The 22,771-nt window shown below is 41.2% G+C and overlaps 1 protein-coding gene across 1 annotated transcript in view; it reads right to left on the reverse strand.

Moving 5' to 3' along the window:
• Window positions 1–22,771, reverse strand: part of LOC110537668 (unconventional myosin-VIIa) — an 81,809-nt gene that overhangs the window by 52,104 nt on the left and 6,934 nt on the right. Inside the window, exons 2-9 of the mRNA XM_036937636.1 lie at window positions 8,776–8,844; window positions 6,643–6,756; window positions 6,129–6,281; window positions 3,766–3,950; window positions 3,352–3,473; window positions 2,303–2,445; window positions 2,049–2,162; window positions 280–433 (exon numbers count right to left, since the gene is read on the reverse strand). Coding sequence (XP_036793531.1) covers window positions 280–433; window positions 2,049–2,162; window positions 2,303–2,445; window positions 3,352–3,473; window positions 3,766–3,950; window positions 6,129–6,281; window positions 6,643–6,756; window positions 8,776–8,793 — 1,003 coding nt within the window. The 5' untranslated portion in view covers window positions 8,794–8,844. The remainder of the gene's footprint in view (window positions 1–279; window positions 434–2,048; window positions 2,163–2,302; window positions 2,446–3,351; window positions 3,474–3,765; window positions 3,951–6,128; window positions 6,282–6,642; window positions 6,757–8,775; window positions 8,845–22,771) is intronic.

A 22,771-nucleotide genomic window follows, 5' to 3' on the forward strand; every position in this document is an offset into this window, starting at 1 on the left:
TCATTCATTCATTGCTATGATCGTTGATCTCCTGATTGTTTTCATAATTGCACAACGCCCCCAAAATAAAACTCCTGGCCTAACAAGCAAAATATTTTGTTGCATATGCGACCAAATTAGTCACACTTTAGGGTCCTGCTTGTGGGAGCAGCAAACAGTGCATGAACATAATCCTTTTTTCCCCTACAGTTGGTCTTCTCTGTCTAGCTCCTGTGCCAAATTAAAAGTCATTGTATTGTGCAACAACACTCTCTTTACAAAATGGCCGCCTCAGCTCACCCTCGTAACGCAATTTGCCCATGTGCAGGATGGCCGCCAGTAGTTTGGATATCTCCCAGTTCTCTGTCTCTGTGAACATCAGCACCTTCATGGCCGACAGGATGCTTGAGTACTCCTTCAGGTCGTCACGGCTGTCACACTTCGTACAGTTCCCCTGGATAGGGACAGACACATAAGCATAGGGCTGTTGCGGTGACCATTTTACTGCCACAATAGCAGTCACGACTCCAGTAAAATTCCACACGACCGTTGAGTCAGGTAATCTCCTCGTATGCACTCTGGACATGCTTGGTGGTGCCCAACTCGCTTAACGACCATCAGGTCGCTAAAGGCCTGGTACTCGGGGCTCAATTGTCACTAACCACTCTGATATCAATGCAAATGCAATCGAAAATCACATCCAACACTTAGCATCACCTCACTGTAATTGACCAATTTGAAAAAGAAGTTCAACAGCAGGTTGAAACTGCGTGGAAAACATGGTCGTTGTGGATGTCGTTTCAAAGCCTAACACAATGAAATGGACAGCGCTTTCTAAGGTAACGATAATTAATTCAAAACACACATATGAATATTAGGGCTTATACATATGCATAGGCCTATATACTGTATGAGCCCAAGCCTGAAAAAAACTGAATTAATATAATGATTGTGTAGTTATACAATACAAAACCTACCGCATGTATAAAAATAATACATTAAATAATACATTAAATAAATAACATAAATATATGTTTCTTTAGACCTTAAATAATGGATTGGTTGTGATGGTGTATATTAAATGGATTTATCAGATGTGTTTAAATGTAGATGTTTCAAAGGACTGCATCAGCAGCTTGTATTTGTGGAGGCCTGGAGATGCTAAACAGGATTATGTTAATTAGGGTAAATTACCTTGAGACCAGCAGTCGTTTGCATGACAATAACCGGCTGACAAAATGTCATGACCACCACAGCCCTAGATGCACACAAACTTGCGTACACACAGAGTGTATACACATGTACACTGGGAGTTATAGACATGCACACAGGACCTCGATACAGTACCAGGAGGTGTCAGAGGAAGGCCCTAAACATTGTCAAAGGCTCCAGCCACCCAAGTCATAGATTGTTCTCTCTACTACTGCATGGCAAGCTGTACCTGAGCGCTAAGTCCCTCAAGCAATAAGACAGTTAACCAAATAGGTACCCGGACTATCTACATTGACCCTTTTTGCTCTTTTTGACTCCATGCACACGCTGGACTCTAACCACACATTCACACATAGTTACACTGACACTCCAACACACACACACAGCACATACACGCAGGCACACATTCGCCACACACATACTGGCACACTTCCACACTCATCACATACGCTGCTGCTACTGATGATTATCTATCCTGTTGCCTAGTCACATGACCCCTACCTATATGTACATATCTACCTCAATTTCCTCTTCCCCCTGCACATAGACCCAGTACTGTTACCCCATGTATATAGCCAAGCTATCATTGCTCATTGTGTATTTTTTCCTCATATTACAATTTTTTTTCTATATCTTTTTTTATATTATCATTTTCCCTATTCTGCATTGTTTGGAAGGGCCCGTATGTAAGCATTTCATTGTTCATCTACACCTGTTTTTTTTAAAGAATGTGACAATTAAAACTTGATTTGACACACACACACACACACACACACAACGATGTGTGCACGCACATACTGTAGCACACGCACGCTCACACACGCGCTCACACACACGCTCACACACCCACTACTCACCATGGTGAGGTAGGGGTAGTCAGTGGCGAGTCCCAGGCCAAGCTTTTTCTTCAGCTCTGGGGACATGCCCCGCAGCATACAGTAGAAAATATGGTAGTTCCTCTCATCCGCAGCCTGTGGGAAAAGTAACAGCAGGGTCATGTTCATTGGGTACAAAGTTGAAGAAAATGGAAATCTGTCTGCAAACTTGAGACGTCTCCATTATGTACTGTTATATTCTGGCCCCTATATATCCCCTCCCCCTGGACCCATACCTGTCTGCAGACTCTGGACTTCTCCAGAAGGTACTGTTCTATCTTGGCCCCCTCGATGGCCCCTCTCTTGTTAAAGTGAATGTCGATGTATTTCCCAAAGCGACTGGAGTTGTCGTTCCGAATAGTCTTAGCGTTCCCGAATGCTGCATGGATGAAAGAATAAAGGTTTGAGTTAGCGTACCAGATGCAGTTCAGTGAACCATGCTCGCGTGATAAATAACCTTGCCTGAGACCCTGAAGACTTGTGTTGGCGGGACCCCAAGCGAATGCCTAGGGCTTTAGCACACAGTGCTAACAGTATTGTGGCATGCAGTATACCCGGGTTTCGAACCCTGGTCAGTCACATTAGCTAAGAGAGATATAGACTGGATGTATACTGTAGGGCGATGCATCCTTTTCCCAGTCCACATGTAGAGTACCCAGATAGAAACTTTAGAAGGTGCAAATGGGACATTAGACCTGGATAAGAGGCCCAGTTGTTGTGTTAATTCTGGGTCACACTAGATGTCATAGAAAGGTGAATTAATGCCCTGCGTGGCTTAAGCTGTACACCAAACTGTAGGATCACTACTCATGGACTGGAAGGTGTTTACTTCACCCCTGTACTAGTTCCAGGGGAAGGCACGCACATCCTACCTCTGTCTAGCTGTCTTTGAAGAACGCATTCCAAGTTCAGCTTTTCCTACACAGCTTCTGTGATTCTAGCCTTGTTACAAACTATAAACAAACCCTAAAACTGCCTCTGGGGCAGTTTGGAGCGAGTGTATCTCTACATTCTACACAACATTTACCTTGTCATGTAGCACTAGGACAAGTTGGCCTAGGCAGAGACAGACAGCAAGCACCCTAGCTATTAAATGTCAGTGCATGTAGTGAGTCTCACGGAATTCAATAGAACACTAGAATGGACATTGTCATCCAAGAAAGACAACTACAAGACAGCAATCTTGGTCTGTTTTTTCTCTCTCAATTCGACTGGTTTGTAATTTGACCAAGATGGCTGCCATTAATAGCCCATTCTAGTGTCTCATCTCTATGTTGAGTCTGACCTTCCAGTATGGGGTTGGCCTCCAGGACCTGTTGCTCTATCCAGGAGTGTTGTCCACTGATTGCTGCCAGGAACTGCAGGATCAACTTGGTGCTCTCTGTCTTACCGGCCCCAGACTCACCACTGAGGAACACAGGAGGAGATACAATATTTTTCTGTACAGAGGCAGACAAGCAGACAGACAGGCAAACACCCATGCAGGCACGCAGGTGCTCGCGCGCGCGCGCACACACACACACACACACACACACACACACACACACACACACACACACACACACACACACACACACACACACACACACACACACACACACACACACACACACACACACACACACACACACAGAAACTCAAACACACATACACTTAAATAGAGGAACACAACACACACACATCAATACAATACACTAACCTGATGATACAGCACTGGTCCTTGTTGTTCCTTTGCATGTTGAAGTAGCAGTTGTCTGCAATGGCAAAGATGTGAGGTGGCATCTCCCCAATCTTCTTATTGGTGTACAGGCGGATATGGTCCGGTGTGTAGATGGGCAGCAGCTGGTAAGGGTTTACTGCCACCAGAATTGACCCTGTGTAAGTCTGCAGGCAAAGGTCAAAGTCAAAATGTGAAATGGTCAAGGGTCATGCCAAGATCAGGGCAACGATGTCATCCGTGAGGCTTTAGTGATCGCTTGATTTGTTGCTAGTGATAGTACGATTTGTTGCTAGCGATGCCATGATTTATCGCTTTCTTTCACTGTGATTGTGATTAGGGTAGTCACTAGGATTTTGATCACTGAGATAGTGTGTTGTAAGCCTGATGACAACTGATCGTTAAATTAGAGCTACAAAATCATTGGAAGTTAAGTTCTTGAACTGAATTTAGGCTGAAAATCACCTTAATGTGCATAATGTAGACATAATAATCAGTCATAATAGCCCATGATTTGTTGCACCTCCAAGCCCAGGCCAAAGCTCTGTTGCGTTCTAAAGGCCCTAAAGGCTCATGTGTGTTTGACATTTACGCTTCAGTGGTCAAAGCACACTTAACAAGCTGGATCAAAGGTTAAGCCTGAAGCAGAGGCCAGCCTTCAGCCCAGCAGAGATTATAGCCATTCATTGATGCTAGCAGAAGTGCTATGTTGCTTAAATAAAAAAAAAAGTTTTCTGTAGTTTGTACTTACCCTTCCCCCACAATTTGTCTATGTAGAGAAATAGGGAGGGAGATGAAGAGGAAGAGTGAGAGGAAAGAACCATAATAGTTGATGAGGGACCGACTGGGACACACACACAGGGGCTGGGTCTCAATAATCTATAACAGCTTCCTTAAAAACCTCTTGGAACTAGGGGGCACTATTTTCATTTTTGGAAAAATAACGTTCCCAAAGTAAACGGGCTATTTTGTCAGGACAAGATGCTAGAATATGCATATAATTGCTTAGGACAGCTTAGGATAGAAAACACTCTAAAGTTTCCAAAACTGTAAAAATATTGTCTGTGAGTATAACAGAACTGATATTGCAAGCGAAAGCCTGAGAAAAATCCAATCAGGAAGGGACTCTTATTTAGAAAGCTCTGCGTTCCTATGCGTCCCTATTGAGCAGTGAATGGGATATCAACCAGATTCCTTTATGGCTTCCCTAATGTGTCTAGTGTCACAATACATAGTTTCAGGCTTTTATTTTGAAAAATGAGCGTGAACGACAACATTGCGTCAGTGGTCAGCTGGAGGCTCTCAGAGTGATTTGTGCGTAATAGACAAATGTGACCATTGTTTCTCTCTTTCCTACTAAGAAGCCACCTGTACCGGTTGATATATTAGCGAATAGATATTTGAAAAACACCTTGAGGATTGATTATAAAAAACGTTTGCCATGTTTCTGGGAATATTATGGATCTAATTTTGAATATTTTTTCGGCGTTGTCGTGACCGCAGTTTCCGGTGGATTTCTCAACCAAACGTGAAGTACAAACGGAGGTATTTCGGCTATAAAAATAATCTTTATGGGACAAAATGAACATTTGCTGTCTAACCGGGAGTCTCGTGAGTGAAAACATCCAAAGCTCATCAAAGGTAAACGATTTAATTTGATTGCTTTTCTGATTTTCGTGACCAAGCTGCCTGCTGCTAGCTAGGCATAATGCTATGCTAGGCTATCGATAAACTTACACAAATGCTTGTCTTGCTTTGGCTGTAAAGCATAATTTCAGGGTGATTAACAAAAGGCTAAGCTGTGTTTCAATATATTTCACTTGTGATTTCATGAATATTCATATTTTCTAGTAATGTTTTGTGTCCGTTGCGTTATGCTAATTAGTGTCAGTTCATGACAATTCTCCCGGATCCGGGAGAGGGAGTTCCAAGAACCCCCAGTACCACAATGGACTGGACACGTTTTCATCATGTGTCCTGCCAGAGCAGTGATACTGGAGGAAAGAACATGAGGAGAGGAAATTGTTTCAAACTGTTGAGACACAACCAGGTAGGTAAGCTAAGGAACCAGTGGGGGGTTGTGGCCAGGGGAAGAGTGGAAGAACATAACCAATATGCTAGCATAACCATTTAAGAAAGTAAGTCAAATAACCAAGCAGACAAATCCTATAACAGTTTAACATACATCAACAACATGAGCTACACGTCACTAAACAAGGTCACTATGTTTTATAGAATACGTTCTATACCACACTTCCTTGTTGTTTGAAGGACTCATACAATATAAAATGGTGGTCCTGTAGTGGTACCAAAAGCGAGCAGACAGTGTTGCAGGGGTGACTCACATAGATGACACACTCGTTGTAGCGTATGAGCAGATTGCGCAGGATCCCGGCCTCGTTGAGGTCCCCCAGGCGGATCATGTCCTCCACCCCGTGGATGGAAGTGGGATGCATGGGCTTAATGTTGGTGGCATTCTGGGGCAAGATCCAGTGCTCCTGATGGGGGAACAGTCACAGCCATTGAGGAACTATGGTGTCATAGGCTACTGTGTGTCTATATCAGTTTGTTAGATCAAGTAAAGACCCTGTTGAATCCTTCCTTCATTGGAGTAATCACTGATATAACATGACTGGATAGGTGTAAGCAAGCTTTCCATGGCATTACTTTCAATTTTGTCGTGGTATGATAATTTCAAGGAAAGGAGGAATGAGATGTATTTCAGGAGTATTCGAACAAGGCCAAAGTCTTGTTTCATCAACGTCGCGTCAATGTTTTGTCAAAGTATTGTCACCGTCTTGTAACGTCTTGTCAATGTCTCATCATGTCTTGTCATTGTCAACTTTTGTGTGGACTCACCCTCCCCTCGTCGTCCAGAACCTGGATCTGTCCCGAGTCACAGAGCTTGACCACAGCTCCCACCGGAACGACGAACTCCCGGCCTGTCTTGAGGTCCAACCAGACATAGTCTCCCTGGAACGCAACCACAAATACAACCAGTGATCAGGAAGGAATTCTCAGAAAACTCATTCAGCAATTGAATCTGCTAGATCTTTTCGAGAGCTGCAGTCCCACACAGTCCCATACAGAGATTTGTTTTACGAGCCCCCTAACCAACAATGCAGCTTAAAAAAAAATATGGATAAGAATAAGAAATAGTAGTAACAAGTAATTAAAGAGCAGCAGTAAAATAACAATAGTGAGACTATATACAGGGGGGGTACCGGTACAGAGTCAATGCACCTCATAATCCCTCCTGACACAATATTATTTTTATTACATCAAAGCTATTTTCTGTGCACTTCCTAAAATAACCAAGGCATTCAATCCAAATAAAATAAAGTATGTTTTAGTCTTGCGTATTGTTCTGCATGAAATACGTTGGCTAATTTGAAGACTGCCAATTTCCAATAAGGGAAATTAGGTTGATGTAGGCTTAGCCTCGTCCAAATGCAGACTTTATAGGAAGTGATGTAACATATCACTTGTTGCTAGGAGGAGGTGGGGCTGTTTCGAGAAGGTTTGAATATTTTGAAAATGCATCCTTCCCTCCTTCAGTCCTTATTATCACAACTCTAAATTATGATTGGTGAAAGCAAGGCCTATGCCACAAACCTCCCATGCCAAATCAGTGATTACTTCAATGTTTGGGAGGCACAGTAAACAGATAAACAGAACCATATAAGAGGGCTAGGTTGAGCAGCCTACTATAAATCCCTGCTGTCGATCAAGGTGAGATTAGGAAATCAGCCCCAGTCAGAGAATGGGTTTGGTCACATTTTAGTGTTAAGCTGCCATGTTGTTTTTATTGTCCCCCACATTGAAATCGAAGAGGGGACTGTGGATCTGTCTCCCTCCGTTAGTACGTTAGTGACATATGGTATCTCAGACAGCACCGGCCTGATTTTGACAAAACTTGGGCGAATGATACCATAGAGATCTGACATTTACAAAATAACCCTGATTGGCCCAAGGCGGGAGCTATAGTAATTAACAGAAATGTGTTAGTCACACGCAATATCTCAATTGGGCCAAGGAGGCATTGTGGGTGGGTGACGACTTTATTTACTGTTGTTCTGTTTTAACTTGCTGGACACACACTGACCGTGCTGTTATTCCATCTCTCACAAACCACCCAACCACGTGTAGATCCAATGAACCGGAAAACAACAACACATTTAGTACCAAATCAATCAAGAAAGCACCATTCATTTTGTCAAAAATATTGGTTTTGCTCTACACCAAAACATGTCTATACTCGTATTGAGTCAAGTTTTTTTTCTATCATTGCAAACAAAGTTTCATGGAGTAAATGAAACCAAATGTGCATTGGTTTAAGAATTACTTTGACTCCCCAAACCCTGGTTACCAGCTTTGCTAGAAAAAGATGCCGTTAGCACTAAAAAAAACATAAAATATTGCATTGCAAAAGCAAATTGAGGTGAAACGTCCCATGTCACCATCCCTCTGTCTGGACATCACAGATGTCTTACTGAGGGCATGAGATGCATGATTCATGGCTAGGCTCTTGACATTGAGGTAGCCTACTCGGGATAGTTCAGAGATTTGACATATTTTAATATTTGTATCCTTACCTTGAAAGCAGTCTATGGACAACAAGTGACAGCAATCCACACTTTATTTTTGTTCAACTTTATTTTTGTCAAACAAAAAATGTAATCAATGAACTATCCCTTTAAAAAACCTGGATAAAGTGATGTTTAAAGTTCCACAAACCCTGTCTGACTAATGATGGGAGACTGAGGGTGCCTGTTAGCTCATGCTATGTTTGGTATTTTAACGTGTCACAACAGATATCACTGTGTCCTCTGGTGGGCCAGCTGATAACACAACATAGCCCCTATCCTTTTAGCATTTAAATGAAGTCTCACCTGCAAAGGTCGTCCACAGGGTGGGTGTGTGTGTGTGTGTGTGAGTGTGCGTGTGTTTGAAAGAGAGAACGAGTGAGAAATAAGGAATTCTACTCTGTACCTGTTGCAGAATGACCATGGTTCAGCTTCCGGTTTATTCCAGGACATTAGAAGTCACCATGTGAGGCTCCTGGAATAGAAGGGAAAAGATTATAGACATGCATATCAGACCTACAGGACATATGCACACGTAGAAACTGTCCCAGAGGGGATTTGAACTACCACTGCTGGGGGGCATATGTAGTCCATACGCAGTTGTGTTGACCACTGGCACAGTCTAACTAATGGTAAAGATTCACCACAAGGTTCTCTCTATACTGTGGTTCTCACGGGATAGATGGCTAGAGTCTATTGTCCTGTGGTGATTGGTGGACCAGACCCCACATTGTCTATGGTTAGAGGAATACCACTTTAATCAATTGGAATTAATGTGTATAAAACGATAAACCTTTCTGCCCACGGAGAGCGAGGGTACACATATATGCTTGTTGTCAGACCCTCCATTACATTGCAAGATTAAAGACATGACTCTACATAAATTAAAATGTCCCCAAAGCAGTTGTTATTGGATGTAATGTGTAGTATGGCTATCAAATCAACCCGTATTGGTCACATAACCATGTTTATCAGATGTTGTTGCGCATGTAGCGAAATGCTTGTGTTCCTAGCTCCAACAGTGCAGTAGTATCTAACAATTCACAACAATACACACAAATCTAAAGTAAAAGAATGGAGTTAAGAAATATATAAATATTAGGACGGCAATGTCGGAGTGGCATTTACTAAAATACAGTAGAATAGAATACAGTACATACATATGAAAATGAGTAAAGCAGTATGTAAACATTACTAAAGTGACTAGTGTTCCATTATTAAAGTGACCAGTGATTCCATGTCTATGTATACACTGTAGAGCAGTAGCCTCTAAGGTGCAGGAATGAGTAACCGGGTGGTAGCCGGCTAGTGATGGCTATTTAACAGTCTGATGGCCTTGAGATAGAAGCTGTTTTTCAGTCTCTCGGTCCTAGCTTTGATGCATCTGTGCTGACCTAGCCTTCTGGATGGTAACAGGGTGAACAAGCCGTGGCTCGGGTGGTGTGGCTGTCTGAAATTGTATGGCACCATATTCCCGATATAGTGAATTACTTATAGCCATAGCCATTGAGGTAGTGCACTAAATAGGGAATAGGGTGCCATTTCAGGCTATGACTTCTGCAGTTTTCTTCTGGACTGATCATCCATTGCACAGGGGCTTTCTGACCTGTGATCTGGTCCAATTCACTTCCCTTCTTTTAAATGTGCACTCGTTCGCTCCTTATTAGGGATTTAAAAGCATTTCATACAACGGGTGGTTAGGAATTAAATTGTTAGTCTATCCTGTCCATGATATACTACACAACATACACATGGCCACATAAAAAGTGGCATTGTTTACATCGTTACCTAGCAACACACTACTACTGCTACTACTTTTACAGATCCACTGTCTCATCTGCCAATTTGTAAACTTGATCTCCACTGTAAAAAGCATCTAGACATTATCTCTGACATTTGCAACATTGTGTCCCATTATAATGAACGTGTCGGAAGTCAGGACGAGACAGACAGGCAGCTTTTCTTAGCCAGTCGAAATCATGAATCAGCATAATTTGTACGGATATATACAAAGAAATGTCAATGGAAAAACAGGTCAAATGAAATGCAGCTAGTTTGCTGTCTTTCCAGCATCCGTCTGAAGTGATTGTGTTAGCTGTGTAGTTGGCTAGCAAGCAAGATGGGAAGAGCCTCCATAGCATCCATTTTGTTTGTCATAGCAACCTGCAAAGCACTGGAACGATCAACCACAGCGCTTGGATAGTTTTGCTTTACATGGCAGTCAAGACGAATAGAACTAACGACCATAGAACATCTGAAATTGCACTTGACAACCAGTGTTTGAAAGTAGCATCACATTTTTTTTTTTTTATGTATGGTTTAGGAAATAATCTTTCTTTTAAATGCTGGTAACCCATTGTATAAAAGCAATAATACACTCAAGTAATACACTCACTCCATGTGTTATGACATTTTTATCATGGCTTCGCATCGTGGCTGTGACCAAGTCACAGCCAAGATAAAAAATGTCATAACACATAGCCTATAACTAGTATTGTTTAAATGTGCAACACATAGGAATTGTTTTATTTTTTTGCAATGTCATTTCAGAAAATATCCATAACATATATGCAGTAACAGTGGAATGACAGTGTTTCACAGTAGTATTTACCCACCAGTGTTGTGATTGGCTGTGATATTTGCCTATTGACTTCTCCTGCCAGAGCGGCATCTGTTTTCAAAATGGGAAAGCTGTTCTTACTTTGTGGCTATGTTATCTAGTGGAAATCACTTTGCCGTTTCCTGGTTGCTAGAATTCTACACTGTTGCTTCCACGGGCACAAGGGAGTTTCCACCATATATCTTACACCTGTGACCTTTAAGTCCATGTGGACGAGTGAACAAGTGCACATCATGGAGAAGGCAAGAGAATCGGAACGAAAACCAGTTCCCTGATCTCACACACGCACAGCCAAACAAACACACACCATGATTGTAATCCACAAGTAAACCGTCTAATGAAATTAGGCTCTGGCTGAGAAAGCTTAATCAGGCAGCTATTATTTCAGATCTCCATGACTACAGTTAGTTGTCTGAATGAAAAGACTCCCTCTCTCTCTGATCCCAGTGAGCATAACTCCGACCTGTCACCTGACTAACACACACACACCAAAGACGTTGACGTTAACCTTTCAAAGACCCTAGTAGTAGTACGGACTTCCTCCAATTGTGGTTATTATGGTTCTAACAAAGAAGGAGTGACGCACCCACTAAGAAATAATTAACAAACGCGCCAATCTACATGCAGTGGATTGTCCAAAAAGGGATACATTTCAAACAATCACAATTTAAAACCTGTCCTTCACTGTATAGTCAATGCAAATAGGTATAAATAAATAGGAGGCAGCTGAATGCAAGTGTTTACTTTAGTATTCAATGTAGAGACACATTAGCCTTAGTCCTAATGTGTGTTGGCATGGCAAGCACAAACAGATCTGGGACCAGGCTAGAGACACATCGACACTCAAAAGGCTCATGAATAAAGAGACAGAGTGAGATGACTGTATTTGGCTGTCAGACAGCACAGTAGCTTTGGGCCTGTATTCATAAAGGTTCTCAGAGTAGGAGTGGCTATCTAGGATCTGTACATATAATATTATTTGTGATGATATAAAATGCTAAACTGATCTTAGATCAGCACTTTTACTCTAAGATGCTTTGTAGATACAGACCCTGTACCAGATCATCACACCTACTCTGAGACGCTTCAACTTTGGACCCTGGGCATTCTGGTCATGTCATTTCAAGTGTCAGTTGCTGCAGTTCGGGAGACCAGGTTGGTGTCTATCTATATAGCTCATAATGAAACCCCCTTTAAAATACATTAAAACATTTACATTAAAGATACATGAAGTATGTGTGTCTAAAATTGCATTGAAGCAACTGTGCCGTCAGGCACCATTCACATGCAGTTGAAGTCGGACGTTTACATGCACTTAGGTTGGAGTCATTTAAACTTGTTTTTCAACCACTCCACAAATTTCTTGTTAACAAACTATAGTTTTGGCAAGTCGGTTAGGACATCTACTTTGTGCATGACACAAGTCATTTTTCCAACAATTGTTTACAGACAGATTATTTCACTTATAATTCACTGTATCACAATTCCAGTGGGTAAGAAGTTTGCATACACAAAGTTGACTGTGCCTTTAAACAGCTTGGAAAATTCCAGAAAATTATGTCATGGCTTTAGAAGCTTCTGATAGGCTAATTGACATAATTTGAGTCATTTGGAGGTGTACCTGTGGATGTTTTTCAAGGCCTACCTTCAAACTCAGTGTCTCTTTGCTTGACATCATGGGAAAATCTAAAGAAATCAGCCAAGACCTCAGAAAAGAAATGGTAGACCTCCACAAGTTTAGTTCATCCTTGGGAGCAATTTTTAAATGCCTGAAGGTACCACGTTCATCTGTACAAACAATAGTATGCAAGTATAAACACCATGGGACCACGCAGCCGTCATACCGCTCAGGAAGGAGACGCGTTCTGTCTCCTAGAGGTGAACGTACTTTGGTGCGAAAAGTGCAAATCATTCCCAGAACAACAGCAAAAGACCTTGTGAAGATGCTGGAGAAAACAGGTACAAAAGTATCTATATTCACAGTAAAACGAGTCCTATATCAACATAACCTGAAAGGCAGCTCAGCAAAGAAGAAGCCGCCATAAAAAAGCCAGGCTACGGTTTGCAACTGCACATGAGGACAAATATCTTACTTTTTGGAGAAATGGCCTCTGGTCTGATGAAACAGAAATAGAACCGTTTGGCCATAATGACCATCGTTATATTTGGAGGAAAAGAGGGATGCTTGCAAGCCGAAGAACACCATCCCAACCGGATGCGTGCTGTGTTAAGAAGCAGTGCGGCTTGGTTGTGTATCGGAGGACGCATGACTTTCAACCTTCGTCTCTCCCGAGCCCGTACGGGAGTTGTAGCGATGAGACAAGATAGTAGCTACTACAACAATTGGATACCACGAAATTGGGGAGAAAAAGGGGTAAGAAAAAAAAAAAAAAAAAAAAAAAAAAAAGCTTGGTCGCAAATGGGTCTTCCAAATGGACAATGACCCCAAGCATACTTCCAAAGTTGTGGCAAAATGGCTTAAGGACAACAAAGTCAAGGTATTGGAGTGGCAACCACAAAGCCCTGACCTCAATCCTATAAAAAAAATTGGGCAGAACTGAAAAAGAGTGTGCGAGCAAGGAGGCCTACAAACATGATTCGGTTACATCAGCTCTGTCAGGAGGAATGGGCCAACGTTCACCCAACTTATTGTGGGAAGCTTGTGGAAGGCTACCCAAAACGTTTGACACAAGTTAAACCATTTAAAGACAATGCTACCAAATACTAATTGAGTGTATGTAAACTTCTGACCCACTGGGAATGTGATGAAAGTAATAAAAGCTGAAATGAATCATTCTCTCTACTATTATTCTGACATTTCACATTCTTAAAATAAAGTGGTGATCTTAACTTACCTAAGACAGGGATTTTTTACTCTGATTAAATGTCAGAAATTGTGAAAAACTGAGTTTAAATGTGTTTGGCTAAGGTGTATGTAAACATCAGACTTCAACTGTACGTGTAATTACCATGACCTGTACAGGTATGGGACAGGTGTTTAATTGTTATATTGTAATTATTTTGCCACTATGGCCTATTTATTGCCTTACCTCCCTTATCCTACCTCATTTGCACACACTGTATGTAGACTTTTTTTCCTATTGTATTATTGACTGTATGTTTGTTTATTCCAACAACTCTGTTGTTGTTTGTGTCGCACTGCTTTGCTTTATCTTGGCCAGGTCGCAGTTGTAAATGAGAACTTGTTCTCAACTAGCCTACCTGGTTAAATAAAGGTGAAATAAAAAATAAAAATAATACAAATAAATGGGAAATGCTAAGGAAGTCTATACAGGTACTTATATACAAGAATGTCACATCTTGCTCTTGTGTAATACCAGTGCAAATAATTGTCCTCATACAGGGAACAATTTCATTGGACATCTTTATGCTTGTTATTAGTGTCACAGTTGCATCTGGGTTAAGCACAGTGTCATGCCTTAGCCATGTGGCTCAGCTGGTAACGTAGTCAGGGGAGCGAGGGCATGAGGAAAAGAGGTTATGAAACGAGGAGGAGGTAAGAAGTCTAGAGGTTGGGGTAGGGTCAGGCCTTTAAGGGATTAATCAGATTCCTGGGGCTAATCTCAGCGCTTATACAAACAATCATTTAATATTGACTGCTGAATCATAGGCTGCCTTGGGATCAAAGCCTTTGTTTTACGTCTGTATTTATGGTAGCCATTTTGGCTCCATAGCCACCTACAGTGGGCATAGGCGGCATGGCCTGGGTCCATTTCAGTACCTTGCTCCTTTCCCTAGGCAATACCCTTTTTGATTTCTACGGAATGTGAAGGACGAGATAAGTGAAAGAGATAATCTGAATGAATATGGGCTCAGATATTATTTTACAAATAGGAGAGGAAGTGCTTTGTGACACCCAGACGCTGTTGTTGGGGTGGGTGAAAGCTGACCCTGTTGTTGGGGTGGGTGAAAGCTTCACATTTGGGCACATGCTGAATGGGTTGCCAGATTGGTCCCTTGTGGTGCTGGATAAGAGGCAACCAAATTGAACATGTTTCATTATTTATTTGAGGCTAAATTGATTTTATTTATGTATTATATAAGTTCAAATAAGTGTTCTTTCAGTATTGTTGTAATTGTCATTATTACAAAAAAAAATAATAATAAATCAGCCGATTAATCGGTATTGGCTTTTTTTGGTCCTCCAAAAATCTTAATCTTAATCGGTCGACCTATATATAAACACTAATTTTCAAAAGTGTGGGGTCACTTAGAAATGTTCTTGTTTTTGAAAGAAAAGCACATTTTTTGTTCATTAAAATAACATAAAATTGAGCAGAAATACAGTGTAGACATTGTTAATGTTGTAAATGACTATTGTAGCTGGAAACGGCTGATTTTTAATGGAATATCTACATAGGCATACAGAGGCCATTTATCAGTAACCATCACTCCTGTGTTCCAATGGCATGTTGTGTTGGCATATCTCAGACTGGCCAATAAAAATAAAAGATTAAGACGTGCAAAAGAACACAGACACTGGACAGAGGAACTCTGCCTAGAAGGCCAGCATCCCGGAGTCGCCTCTTCACTGTTGACGTTGAGACTGGTATTTTGCGGGTACTATTTAATGAAGCTGCCAGTTGAGGACTTGTCTGTTTCTCAAACTAGGCACTCTAATGTACTTGTCTTCTTGCTCAGTTGTGCACCAGGGCCTCCCACTCCTCTTTCTATTCTGGTTAGAGCCAGTTTGCGCTGTTCTGTGAAGGGAGTAGTACACAGAGTTGTATGAGATCTTCAGCTTCTTGGCAATTTTTCGCATGGAATAGCCTTCATTTCTCAGAACAAGAATAGACTGACGAGTTTCAGAAGAAAGGGCTTTGTTTCTGGCCATTTTGAGCCTGTAACCGAACCCACTTTTTTTTATATATATTTTTTTATTTCACCTTTATTTAACCAGGTAGGCTAGTTGAGAACAAGTTCTCATTTACAACTGCAACCTGGCCAAGATAAAGCATAGCAATTTGACACATACAACAACACCGAGTTACACATGGAATAAACAAGACAAAGTCTATATACAGTGACTGCAAATGAGGTAAGATAAGGGAGTTAAGGCAATAAATAGGCCATGGTGGCGAAGTAATTACAATATAGCAATTAAACACTGGAATGATAGATGTGCAGAAGATGAATGTGCAAGTAGAGACACTGGGGTGCAAAGGAGCAAGATAAAATAAATAAATACAGTATGGGGATGAGGTAGATAGATGGGCTGTTTACAGATGGGCTATGTACAGGTGCAGTGATCTTTGAGCTGCTCTGACAGCTGGTGCTTAAAGCTAGTGAGGGAGATATGAGTCTCCAGCTTCAGTGATTTTTGCAGTTCGTTCCAGTCATTGGCAGCAGAGAACTGGAAGGAAAGGTGAACAAAGGAGGAATTGGCTTTGGGGGTGACCAGTGAGATATGCCTGCTGGAGCGCGTGCTACGAGTGGGTGCTGCTATGGTGACCAGTGAGCTGAGATAAGGCGGGGCTTTACCTAGCAGAGACTTGTAGATAACCTGTAACCAGTGGGTTTGGCGACGAGTATGAAGCGAGGACCAACCAACGAGAGCATACAGGTCGCAGTGCTGGGTAGTGTATGGGTCTTTGGTGACAAAATGGATGGCACTGTGATAGACTGCATCCAATTAGTTGAGTAGAGTATTGGAGGCTATTTTATAGATGACATCGCCGAAGTCGAGGATCGGTAGAATGGTCAGTTTTACGAGGGTATGTTTGGCAGCATGAGTTAAGGATGCTTTGTTGTGATATAGGAAGCTGATTCTAGATTTAATTTTGGATTGGAGATGCTTAATGTGAGTCTGGAATGAGAGTTTACAGTCTGACCAGACACCTAGGTATTTGTAGTTGTCCACGTATTCTAAGTCGGAGCCGTCCAGAGTAGTGATGCTGGAGGGTGGGCAGGGGCGGGCAGTGATCGATTGAATAGCATGCATTTAGTTTTACTTGCATTTAAGAGCAGTTGGAGGCCACGGAAGGAGAGTTGTATGGCATTGAAGCTCGTCTGGAGGTTAGTTCAAATTAACACAGTGTCCAAAGAGGGGCCAGATGTATACAGAATGTTGTCGCCTGCGTAGAGGTGGATCAGAGAATCACCAGCAGCAAGAGCGACATCATTGATGTAAACAGAGAAGACAGTCGGACTCAGAATTTAACCCTGTAGCACCCCCATAGAGACTGCCAGAGGTCCGGACAACAGGCCCTCCGATTTGACACACTAAACTCTATCAGAGAATTAGTTGGTGAACCAGGCGATGCAATCATTTGATGCTCCAGATACTCAACTAGTCTAAACAAGGACAGTTTTATTGCTTCTTTAAATCAGGACAACAGTGTTTAGCTGTGCTAACATAATTGCAAAAGGGTTTTCTAATGATCAAGTAGCCTTTTAAAATGCTAAACTTGGATTAGCTAACACAACATGCCATTGGAACACCGGAGTGATGTTTGCTAATAATGGGGCTAGGTAGATATTCCATAAAAAATCTACCGTTTTCAGCTACAATTGTCATTTACAACATTAACAATGTCTACACTGTATTTCTGATCAATTTGCTGATATTTTAATGGACAAAACAAGGAAATGTCTAAGTGACCCCAAACTTTTGAACAGTAGTATATATAGTCCATTTGTGTATCACCAGCTTTATAGTCTGGATCGAAGTACTGCTCCTCACACCACACTCATGCCAAGACAGAGCCTCTTATCCAGCACCACAACTCAATCTGGCAACCCATTCCAGCACGTGGCCCAAATGTGAAGCTTTCATCCATCCCAATAACAGGGTCAGGCACAGACAGCTGCTGGGTGTCAATAAACTCTTCCTTTCCTATTTGCAATGTAACATCTGGGCCCAGATTCATGAAGTGTCACAGTGTAGAAGTGCTGATCTAGGATCAGTGCTGGTTTCCTCAAAGCATCTCAGAGTAGGAATGCTGATCTAGGATCTGTCCATATAATCTTATTCATTATTATCAACATGGCAAAACAAATCCTCTCTTATCAGAGATCAGCACTCTTACTCTGAGATGCTTTTTTTTATACTTTGTTTTTATTGTAGGAACACAAAGAAAGTACAAATAAAGTCAAATAAAATTCAAAAAAGATCTGTCAGTTACAGTGCACTTCATACCTTCATCATCATATCATCATATTAGTTACATTGACATCTTTGAATTAGACCTTTACCAAGTACGAAACCCATTTCTTAAAGCAAAGGTCATACGCTCCATGTGGTGTATTTCTTCTACAAAGTCTATCCATTGTGTCACTGTGGGAGGGTCTTTTTGTAACCATTTCCTAGTGATAGACTTTTTACTGGCTGCCAGTAGGACCTTCAAGAGGTAGTTTTCTCTATTGTGTAAGTTATCAGGCATTTCACCCATGTACAAAGAAATGAATGTTTGTTCTATGTCAAATGCCATTATTTTTCCGATGTTAGATCTTATTTCTCCCCAGTAAGTTTCGATTGTGGGGCAAGTCCAAAAGATATGAGAGTGGTCCGCCCACAATAGACCGCATTCTCTCCAACAAGGGTGTAGTGAGCCCGTCTGTTTTGATTTCAGTTTAGGTGTTATGAAGAAACGTATAACATTCTTCCAACAGAATTCTCCCCATGACCTTGAGTTGGTGGTGCTATGTTGAGTCTCTAATATGTTCAACCATGTTTCATCAGTTATTTCAATGTTAAGTTCCCACATTTCTTTTTAATATAGTTTGTAGAACGTTTCTTTGAGGATTGAATACCCAAGTAGAGATTTTAAATAGTTTTTTTGTCACTCCCCAAGTTGTATGCGTTAGTGAATACTTGGATTAATTTTGGAGGTGCTAGGGAGTCAGTCACTTTTATCTCCCTTAAGAAACAGTGTCGAACTTGTAGGTATCTGTAGAAATCTTGTTTATCCAAGCCATGTTTTTTTTACTTAGGTCCTGGAAGTTATCTAGGTTCCCATTCCTTATAATTGTACTGAATGATGTGATGTGTTTTGTCTATTGTATATTTATTTTACCATGTCCTTATTTCCCCAAAACTGACTGTATGGGTATCTCTGTCAGAGTAGCCTCGATGTCTTTCCATTTGGATTCGTATTCTGAATTGCACCAACACACCAGAGGTCTCAATTGGGCTGACACATAATAATATTTTAGGTTTGGTAAGACCATACCCCCACAGTTTTTTGGTAACTGTAATGTTGTATATCTAATTCTTGGTCTCTTACTGTTCCAGATTAACCTTGATATCAGTTTATCCCATTCCCTAAACTGTTTAGGAGGGATTTCTATGGGCAGTGATTGGAACAAATAAAGTAACCTTGGCAGGGTGTTCATTTTGATTGTTTCAAATCTACTACTAAGATCTAAGGGAAGTGAATTCCACCTCTCTAGGTCATCATATATGTTCTTGTTAATGTGATCATAATTCATGCAATGAAGTTTGGGTATATCTTTTGGTAGGTTTACTCCAAGATATTTAATGGATGAAGAGGTCCAGGTGAAGTTATATCTCCTCTTCAGCTCTTCCTGTGGGGTGTAATTATATACTAGGGTTTGGGTCTTGTGTACGTTAAGCACATACCCTGAATATGTTCCAAATGTTTGTAAAACATCCATCAGTCTAGGTACACTTGAGCCTGGGTCTTTAAGGAATAACAGAATGTCATCAGCATACATGCATATCTTATGTTCACTGCCTCTTATTGTTATTCCCTCTAAGGTTGGGTCCTGTCTTATTGCCTGTGCTAATGGTTCGAGGTACAAGGAGAAGAGCGTGGGTAAAAGATGACAGCCTGGTCTTGCCCCTCGCTCTAATTTTATTGTTCGTGTCAAATGTCCATTTATCTTTATTCTAGTGGTCAGACATGAATACAGGTGTTTTGATGCACTGTATCACTTCTTTGTTGAAACCAAACCTTTCCATAACTTGGAATAGGTAATCCCATCCCACTGAATCAAATGCTTTTTCTGCATCCAGGCTGATTAATATTGCACTTGTCTTATTCTGAGTAATGTGGTCCATGACATGTAGTGTTCTCCTTATATTGTCCTGTGTCTGCCAATTTTGTATGAAACCAGTTTGATCTCCGTCAATCAATTCTGGGATTATGTTCTCCATTCTTTTGGCTATTATTGATGCATATAGTTTATAATCTGTGTTAAGAATTGTGATAGGTCTATATGAACTGCATTCTTTCATATATACCCTCTTTTGGGATTACTGATATGAAGGCCTCTCTCCATGACGGTGGGAGACCCCCTTCCATCAGAGTCCAGTTAAAACAGGCCATAAGTAGGGGTGCTAATTGTTCTCTGAAGGTCTTGAACCATTCTGAAGGGAAGCCATCAGTGCCCGGAGACTTGTTGACTTTTTGTTGAGATATTCCTTTATTAATTTCTTCTGTGGATATTTCTAAAGTTAGTCTATCATTTTGCTCTGTTACAATTGAGGGGAGATCAAGTGAGTTGAAAAAGTGATCTATTGTCTGTGCATCTGCCTTCTCTGGTTGCTTGTACAGATTTGTGTGATATGATTCAAATGCATTCTGTATTTCATCTAATTTGCATGTGATCTTTATTGTTTTGGGGTCTTTTATTTTTAAAATGGTATTCTGTGCTTGTTGTTTCCTGAGTCTCCATGCTAGTAATTTGGTTGCCTTTGAGCCTGCTTCATAATATCGTTGTTTCAGGAACCTGAGCTTTTTCTCTACTTCTTCTCTATAAATCTGGTCAATTTCCTGTTTTACCTTTTGAATCTCTCGTAATATAGGAAGGGTCTTTGTATTGACTATGAGATCATTCTAAGTTTCTTAGGGTTTCCTGTAATTTCAGCAGTTTCTGTGCTTTCATCTTTTTCTTGAGAGATGATGTGGCTATGATCTTCCCTCTAATAACCGCCTTAGCTGCATCCCACAATATAGCAGGAGATACTTCCCCATTATCATTATTCTCCAGATAATGTTCAATTATGTCTTTATTGATTCCTTAAATGCTGGATGATTCAGCATGTTTGTATTAAGTCTCCATATAGTATTTATTGGTTTACTATCAAGGTGTAGAGTTAGGTAAACTCTATTATGATCTGATAAGTCGCTCTGCCCGATCCTACAATCCTTATGCCTGTGTCTATCTGCACTGTACATAAAAAAGTAGTCTAACCTGGAGTATTCGGTGTGGCGGGCTGAGTAAAAAGTATATTCCTTATTGGTCTTGTGGGTGTCACGCCATACATCGAGCAGTCATAGATCCTGCAGTATCCTATTTATCTTTTTGGCAACTATTTTTCTATTTTGGTTTGTGCTGTCCAATTTTGAGTTTAGAATAGTGTTAAAGTCCCCTCCACAGATAAGTGCCAGTGGTTTCTGTGGCAATTAAATGAAACACCTTCCCGTAGAAGACCATATCACTCCCTGGGGGTGCGTAGACATTAAATAATGTAACTTCCTTGTTATCCAGTTTACATTTAACAAGTATAAATCTACCCTCCTTGTCTTTTATTTCTGACATCAACTCAAAATTAACTGCATTTCGGATCAAGATTGCAACTCCCCTTCTACCCATTTTGTAAGAAGAAAAAAAAAGTGTTCCTGTATCCCATTTTCTTGAGTTTCTCGTGTTCAGGTGTGGATAAGTGAGTTTCCTGACAGAATAGTATGTCAACTCTCTCCCATTTCATCTTTGCTATGACCTTACTTCTCTTGATGGCACTCCCCAGTCCTTTTACATTGAGACTAATGACCTTAAATTCCCGATGATGCATTGATATAAATAAAAAACCCTGTGCACCATATCTGCCTGCTTATCATGAACCTAAAAATGAACGAAAAATCAAGAGCGATATTAAAGTAAACCAAAGTGGGAAAATACTTCGGTATTTGGACTCCCATGTCAGAGAACTGTCTCTTGCCTCTGGAGTTTGAGGGGATGAGCCAGTCCGCAGGATGGGCCCCTCGCTCAGATATGAAAATGCGTGACGTAGTCACAAACAAGACCTGGTGGAACCGAAAATAATAAGGGCGCCTATTTCATCGCTTATACACATCGGTTAATTACAAGTGAAAACTATATCGGTCATGCGTGCATATCATGATTCCTCCCCTTGATATGCCCTTCTGTCGCCCCGTTGTCAATGTGTCATTAATCCTTAGCTAATATATATGTTATTAACGTGACGCTACTTAGTGTGTTTGTAAATGTAACAGTATAACTTTAGACCGTCCCCTCGCCTATACCCGGGCGCGAACTAGGGACCCTCTGCACACATCAACAACTGACACCCACGAAGCATCGTTACCCGACGCTCCACAAAAGCCATGGCCCTTGCAGAGCAAGGGGAACTACTACTTCAAGGTCTCAGAGCAAGTGACGTAACCGATTGAAACGCTATTTAGCGCGCACCACCGCTAACTAAGCTAGCTGTTTCACATCCGTTACATGAAGAACACATGCTTTTGGCAACTCACCCTTGTTCAGCATAGGGGGAAAATAGGGTAAACATTTTACCTATTGCAATGTCAACCGTAACAACCTAGTCTTAACAGCTCGCGGTAACTATTAATTCTGTTAAATCCGATTCAGTGTCTTACATCTTCCCGTTGGAAATGCCTGAGTCTCTCTCGGATGTGAACGTCCTCTCGTCGAGATGGTTTCCCTCTTTCTCCATGACCCTGCTTGTCAACAATAATCCATGAGGAGAGCCTGCTCGAGTATTTCCGCTGGTGATGTCGCCTTTCTCCTGGCGGTACACTCCACTGGGAAGCCC

The sequence above is a fragment of the Oncorhynchus mykiss genome, chromosome 12, assembly GCF_013265735.2.
Source record: "Oncorhynchus mykiss isolate Arlee chromosome 12, USDA_OmykA_1.1, whole genome shotgun sequence".
Lineage (NCBI taxonomy): Eukaryota > Metazoa > Chordata > Actinopteri > Salmoniformes > Salmonidae > Oncorhynchus > Oncorhynchus mykiss.